At 38.6% G+C, this 8,256-nt stretch overlaps 1 protein-coding gene across 1 annotated transcript; it reads left to right on the top strand.

Annotated features, from left to right (window-relative positions):
- The first annotated feature begins 3,604 nt into the window (after positions 1 to 3,604).
- On the top strand, positions 3,605 to 6,912 carry LOC126821381 (apolipoprotein D-like). The gene is made up of 4 exons (XM_050549792.1): positions 3,605 to 3,718; positions 5,397 to 5,521; positions 5,948 to 6,033; positions 6,680 to 6,912. The coding sequence occupies exons 1-4, from the start codon at positions 3,605 to 3,607 to the stop codon at positions 6,910 to 6,912; spliced, it is 558 nt and encodes a 185-aa protein (XP_050405749.1).
- Positions 6,913 to 8,256: the final 1,344 nt, after the last annotated feature.

The following is an 8,256-nucleotide window of genomic DNA, read 5'->3' on the forward strand; positions in this document are numbered from 1 at the left end:
TTATATTACGCTAATTAAATTAAGAACCGCAGCAAGTGTTTGAACAACTAATCGTTGTGGACCTATCCACCTGCCCTATGCCCAAGAATATATCCAAATTAGGTGTGGGGGGCGTAAAATTTGTCTACAATATCACCTTTGGTGGGATGTACAACTCCAGGAACGAACGGACGAACCGGGCGTAAAATAAACCATGTTCGATCCCGGTGTCGGCGAAGAAAGTTCCCAGGGATTTTCTAGTCTGTTTTCTCTCCTGTCAGTGGCGCGTGGCTTGTCAAGGACATTGTCTCGGACATTGTCTCGTCCTTCGGGTGAGTTGAAACACTTAGGTGCTATGTACACGGCGGCATGCACGTAAAATAACCCCTGACAGGTGGTATTCGAAATAAAGAGTAGGACGTAGCGCCACTGTAAAGCCTAGCTTATGTCGCCCTACGACGCGACGAAACTGGCGGCAACTCGAAATTCGGCGACTGATTAAGATCGCGTGGAACTGATCAGTCGTAACTGCCTGATGACCTGTGCGCTCTTACGACTGGTCTACGTTACCGCCCAGTTGTTCTGAGTCGCACATTTTCTAATCCTACGACTGGAGACAACTAGTTTTCCCTAGTCGCCACTACCTTGAGCTAGTCGCCAGTTGCCGTCAGTTTAGTTGCGACATAATCTAGGCTTAAAGCCCGACTCATACCGCTACGACTACACACAACCCGACAGGACTCAGCGTCTTGGGTAGTTGTAAAAAAATCGGGTCGCGTCTTTACTTCAGTTGCCTACGACGGTACCAGTCCACACAGGCCCGACTCTCACAGATTATGCGTCGTGAGTTACGCCACTTCCCTCTAGCGAGCGATTCCAAAAGTAAACCGGACATTATATTTTGCCAAGATGCCGCTGAAGTTGACTGCTCGAAAAATCTGCCATCTTGAATCTTTCGGGGAAAACAAGGAGCGCATGACCTGCACAGTCACATGACTAAATGCTACTCTCTGATTGGCTAAACAACAGTAAGACAATTGATCGTGTCGTGTGAGTGTCCACACAAACACGATGGGTTACGAATGCATCTAACTGCATCCGACTACGATTGAACATGCTCAGTCGGACCGACGGGCAACGTCGCGACGGAAATCGATTGAATCGTGGTCGTGGGACTGTCCACACTGCACTGATTATCTGAGACAAGACGTTGCGTTGGGTAGAGTCTGGGCAAGTCGTGGCGGTGTGGGCCGGACTTAAGGGAAACATTACTTCATTGTACACTGTATGGCGTATGTTGGTCGTCATTGGGCTGGCCGGTGGATACAAATAGGATGTTAAACCCCATGGCATCACATTTCATTTCACATATTAAGCGAATTAGCAAATCATAAATGAACGGAACCAGATGTCTCTTTCATTTTTAAATTCAAATATTCATTTGAATGTGCCAAATAGACAGTTTGCTGTAATCTATAGGGAATATATAATAATGAAGTGAAGATGAATAATCTTTATATTACATTGAGTATTTCTCTAGATCGATACCAAATCAAATACACGGCCCTTTTCTAGATGGGAAGTGATATATCAAAGGCGTTGATCTGTTCTGCGATAACGCTTCGTGCATCAAGAGAGAGAGAGAGAGAGAGAGATGGAGGTTAACATCCACTCGACACAAACTAGGTCATTTCATTTCTGGACTAACATATGGTTCAATTTTATTTCAACAATTCGCTTGCGCGTAGGGGATCTTTAGCTGTGGAAGGAAACTGGAGGACCCAGAGAATACCCACGAGGTTGGACGGGCAACCCTACTCCTTGTCACGTATAACCGGGGAACCGAAACCACGCCAGTTGACTCAATGACAGACTTTATGATACAGCGCGCGCACGCTAACCATTCAGCCATCCCCCCCCCCCCGAAAGCCATGGTCACTAACCAAGACGTGTTGGGTATGATCACATCAGAACGAAATCATGATGTAGGTTAAATACAAACAAATATGATACATTTGTAAATATAAAAAGCACATAATACAGAATTATTTTTGACAATAAACACATTTAATCCTATGAAAGATATAAAATACAGACAATAAACACATTTAATCCTGTGAAAGATATAAAATACAGACAATAAACACATTTAATCATGTGAAAGATATAAAATACAGACAATAAACACATTTAATCCTGTGAAAGATATAAAATACAGTTTCACACCGATGAAAAGTTTTCGATGTCTACCATCTTGGAAATAACTGGGGAACTGAACTGGCAAAATTGTTTGGATTTAGGCGTTATTTTATCCGTGACACAATTAAAGTATCTTTGTTTACCATCAAAATTTCACCCGAATACATTGGGTAGATTTCAAACTGTTTAATGTTTTCCGTAAGGTTTCTTGATAAAAAGTGCATGAGTCGAAAAGGCGACGTTTATTCTGAGTATAAACAATATCAAAATAGTATATAAAAATGCAATGAAATGGCCTTTCAGTTCATGATAAGAAGAAATTAAATGGAAACATTTAACAAACCAATTTCTAAAAACACCTTTTACAACAACTGTTCTAGAACCGAAATGAAATGAAATGGGGATTAACGTCTTACTGTTCTGTAATTGTCTAGAACCTCAGTGATTAGTTAAATCAGAAGAATAAATAAGTTTTTGGGCGAGATGCATTCCTATACGTCTTAATTCTTGGTGACTTTCTGTTAACATCCAAGATGAAATGTTCAATGAAAACTGATCAAGCTTCGGTAACAATTGTAGGATTTGACGATAAAAAAGGGGACTAAATAAGTTTTGGTCGAGATGCATTCCTATACGTCTGATAGGATTTGACGAAAAACAAACAAACCGCAAATGATCAAATTTGACCCGTTTGGTCTTGCATATATGTTTTATGACCTCTAAGTCTTTAATCTGTTCCTGCTTGATAGAGAAGGGTTGTTATATATTTCTTTTCAAATCATGTTGACTGGTTAGGTGACCGAAGGGTTAACGCGTGCGCATTGTAACATAAGGTTTGTCATTGAGTCAGGTGGTGTGGTTTCGATTCACCGGTTGTACGTGGCAAGGAGTAGAGTCGTCTGTCCAACCTCTTGGGTTTTCTCCCGGTCCTCCGATCTCCCCCCGCCCACATTGCTAAAGACCCCTACGCGCAAGCGAAATACTGAAATAAAATTAAACCATACGTTAGTTAGGAAATGGCATAGTTTGTTTCGAGTGGGCGTTTATTTTATAATAGAAGGGAATGTTTTCTCGTAAACACATCATACCCTTACTCCACAGGTTTCAGAAGCTCTTGATTGGTCAAAATCAGCACGTCTTGTCTAAACGTTATAGGAATAATTGGAAACATTCATTGCTCATTGAAAACCGTTAGTAGAAGTTCAAATGTGTATTTTAAAAGTCTCTTATCATATTATAACCTGATTTCACTCACGTGCCCTAGGATTCCGTCCGTTTCATTAAAGATAAAAATAATACAGGTTAAAGTACACGTTTTTATGACGTGTCATGAATGACAATTATATAAGATGGACATATAAGTACATGGAATTGTCGGCACCATTCATCAAATTGGCAAAACGTCTCTTAAGAAGACACATTCGACATGGTGAGGTTAATTATAGTCGTTTTAGCATGTTTTACATCTGCGTTTGCGCAGGTGCCTGGTTTTGGTGGATGTCCAAGCTCTAACACGGTAGCTAATTTTGACATTGACAGAGTAAGTGTATTACATTAATATAATCACTGCGTTATACTCAGTAAGCCGAGAAAAGTTACAACAGTCGCTACGTCTATATGGAAGTCTATAGTCGTCTTCTATTCCTATTATTCAGTTTGTATTGTGGATGGATCCGAGATAAATATTTTGCTTGGAAAACTAAATCTCGATTAATTTCCATTAATTTCAGAGCGACGTGAAGTTAGCTTGTGGTTCGTTGTTCGTTATTAACAACGAGTCAGTTTAAGTGTTGTTCGGTATTCGCGAATAACAAACAAGGAGCCAGTTTGTTGCTCGGTATTTGCGAATAACGAGCTAGTTTGTTGTTTGTTATTCACCAGATATGGAATTAGTAATATAATAAAGGCATTTTATAGGGAATACGCCGGGGGTGTTTTTTATGAGCCTTATTGGTTTATAATACTTCAAAGTCTTTGGAAATAGATTCTAACGAGCTGTTTCATATTGGCGAATAACGAACAATGAACCAGTTTGTTGTTCAGTTTTAGCGAATAACAAACAATCATCTACTTTGTTGTTCGTTATTCACCAGATATTGAGAGAAAGAGAGAGAGGGGGCGGGGTAACGTTTACTCAACATAAACTGGGTCATTTCGGGACTAACCTATGGTTAAATTTTATTTCAATAATTCGTTTGTGCGTAGGGGTCTTTAACAGTGGGAGGTAACCGGAAAATCCGGAGAAGTTGGACATGCGAACCTACTCCTTTTCACGTACAGCCGGGGAATCGAAAACACGCCAATTGACTCAATGACAGACCTTATGATACAGCGCACGCTTTATACCAGATATGGAATTAGTAATATAATAAAGGCACTTTTATAGGGAATACGCTAAAACACTTCAAAGTCTTGGGAAATAGATTCTAACAAGCTGACATTCTACCCGAACAACGAGCTGTTTCATATTGGCGGATAACTAACAACGATCCAATTTGTTGTTCGGTATTTGCGAATAACGAACAACGAGCAAGATTGTTGTTCGGTATTCGAAATAACGAACAACGAGCTAGTTCGTTGTTCGTTATTCACCAGATATGGAATAAGTAATATAATAAAGGCACTTTTATAGAGAATACCCGGAAATGGGTTTTTATGAGTTGTTTGTTATTCACCAGATATGGAATTAGTAATATAGTAAAGGCATTTTTATAGGGAATACGGCGGGGTGCTTTTTTATGAGCCTAATTGGTTTATAACACTTCAACGTCTTGGGAAATAGATTCTAACAAGCTGTCTTTCTACCCGAACAACGAGCTGTTTTATATTGGCGAATAACGAATAACTCCACGTCGCTCAATTCTTTTAAGCTACTGATCGTCCTTTCAGGGAATGTAAATGCTTTGCAAACTACAATATTGTAAACGTTCAATTTCTAAGAGACATACCAGTAAAAGTATTCAATTCCATTACAAATTTATGATCAATTGAAAACCTCGTAACATCTAATCCTACTGAATCCATCCTGGAAGATTACCTGTATACAGATGATATTTTGGTTTGGCGTCTTAACCAAATGTTTTACTAACCAATTTGAGTATATTTTAGCGTGTATTAGACATTTCCCACAAAAGATGCAAATGGCGACTGGTATTTGCCTTATATATTACTTGATAATTGTTTAATTCCTATAGAATAAATATGTTAAATTCTGTCAGTATCTAGGAAAGTGGTATGAGGTGTATAAACTTCCTAACTTGTTTCAAAAAGGACAGACATGCGTAACAGCTAACTACTCTATAAAAGCGGATGGACATATTAAAGTATATAACCAAGGATTTTCGTAAGTATTTACAAAATAATACTATCAAAAATGGCGGACATGATGTTACTGTCTGTTTCTGTAACTTCTGTAACTGAAGACTGACCTTAGTCAACATACTTTGTGTAAGCAGGGACAATTTAGATAAAATGAAATGGGATTTACTCTCTTACCTTTCTGCAGCAACCGGGGGAATTTTGTTACAGCATGCTCTTATTGCAATTTCCAACTGTCTTGGATTAAGATGCTGTAAATATATTACGCAGGATTTTGTACGACTTGACGTTTGTTCTTGTCGGGTTATCCTTCCTACACCACAGACATGGCAAACCATGCTGGAAATCTTGCTTTGTGAGTCAGCGCAAAGGACAATTAGATAACCCGATTTACGTAGATTAGCTTTTAGACAGAGTTCTCAGAAAATTTGTATTTGTCTCTTTTTTCCAGTAACGGTAAAACAGTTTTTGCTGAGGGTGATGCCTATATACCAGACAAAGCAGATGCATCAAAACTTTCTCTTAGATTTACAAATGGTAAGTTTATGTTTAGTTCCAATGGTGAATAGTTCTAAAATCTATTCTCTATAGTTACATAGACCAATCGTTTATTTTCAGTTCCAGCGATCAATCATTTTATTTTTGCAGTCATAAATTTTGATTGATTCCTTTGATAATTAACTAAAGCGCAATCAATGTAATACGTGACGTTTTGAGCTGCCGAGAGAAAACATGGTGGTAAACATATTGTCTGTGGTCTTCGAACTTCCAGTTGTATGTTTTTGTGCTATAATGTTTTGGGTGAATTTCAAATCACGCGAAATTGATCCGATCGCGATTTTTACCCTTTTCTTCTAATCTCATAAAAATGCCTCTCGTACAATTTTGGTGATGTCACTGGCATAAACATAATTTGTCTTTTATTTTCTTTCCGGCGTGATTCCCCCTTGTCAGTGATGCAAGACGGAGGGCATGACAAGCACAGCTGTCTAGTCGTTCGGATGGGACAAAAAACCGATTGACAGTTGGAATTCGATATAAGAGTAGGCTGTAGTGCCGCTGTTCGGGCAAAATTTCCCTCATAGCACACTGTATGGCGTATGACCGTCGTCATTAGCCCAGTTCGGAGCAGAACAGTAGGAGGACGTTAAACTCCATTTCATTTCATTTCTTTTATTTTCAGCGGCTCCATACGGTCATTACTGGGTCTTGGACACGGATTACACGACCTATACTGTAGTGTTTTCTTGTGAGTCTTTGGGTGGATTAGCTCACATAGAATTTGCTTGGATCCTTACTCGAAACAATACTATAAGTGACAGTTTAAAACAGAAAGTGTTCCAAATATTTGAGAAAAATGGTGTCCCTACAAAATCTCTCACGAAGACAACACAGGATTGTGGAAAGGATGTGTAATGTCCATATCCAATAAACTTGTGTATATAAATGTTGTAAATATTTTCTCTTTTTCAAAAATAAAATAAATTTGCCTTTCATTTTTATTGTTTTATACAAAAGAGAGAGAGAGAGAGATTACGTCTACTCGATACAAACCATTTGATTTCGGGACTAATGTGTTTATTTTTATTTCAATAATTCGCTTGCCCCGACCCTACTCCTTGTAACGTACAAGTGGGGGATCGAAACCACACCATTTGACTCAGTGACAGACCTTGTGATCTAAAGCATTAGGCCACGCAACCCCTGTAATGCAACGGCAAAGCAAATATGTCACACGATAAATGTTAACAAATTCTCTGATTAGTGTACCAAGGTAGACCTAAAAAGAATATAGTAATTACTTGGTACCTATTACACTATAATGGTATTCACGTTTCTAAGTGGATGGTCAGATAAGAACGGAAGGTTGCGGAACGTCTCTATCGCGTTCAATAGGGTTTCAGAAAAGGGGGCGTAACTCCGGAACAGGGGGCCACAGTTCACTGAAAATCAATAGGGTTCGGGTGCTCATGATCCCAATGTAGCCGCTATCTCCAAATGTTGACAAACCGACTGACGGACATGGATAAAGGCATAATATTCCTACATATAAAAAAATAAAACTCTTTAGGGAGATGGCATTTGGTGAATTAAAACATTCTAAATTTTTGAAGAACGCGACTCTTTTTGAAATATCAAATAAGCGTTAAGACGGGTTAAACTTTGTTAAATACAATACATTTTAAGTTCTATACGGCGATCTACAGAAAATAATATACATTAAAGATTGAGAATATATAAATACTGATACTGAGACAACAATGACAACTTGTAACGTCAAAAATGTGTTTGATGACCATAAATTTCTGTTTGGTATTTCTTCACAGATAATCTTTCTTTGAACAAAAAAGAAAAAAACCCTAAAGAGTTAATAAGATAGATCCGGGTTCAAAAGGCTAGATTTTTGTAAACATAACTTTTTATGGCAACATTTAAACATCTAGTGGCTTGCTTGGGGTTGAAAGGAAATGTCTTGATTGTTATTTGCTAGGAAGTTAAATCTGGAATTTAAAAAGATCTGGTTAGGCTTTAAGTAAACCAATTCTTTTGTTCATTCTTCAGAATCCCATTGCTGTTTATTGAATTCCCCATCCAAGCTGTAGGTGTTTGTCGGGGAAGTGGAGGGAGGGAAATCTGGAAAGTGGGCATGATCATACTCCTCGCAGTGTTTCCTTTGGTTAGACCTGTCAAAATCAGACACTGCTGTAATAACCGCAAATTTCTGTTCCAAAATGTGACTGGTCAACAGTCGGATCAACA

Source organism: Patella vulgata, chromosome 5 (assembly GCF_932274485.2).
Source record: "Patella vulgata chromosome 5, xgPatVulg1.2, whole genome shotgun sequence".
Classification (NCBI taxonomy): domain Eukaryota; kingdom Metazoa; phylum Mollusca; class Gastropoda; family Patellidae; genus Patella; species Patella vulgata.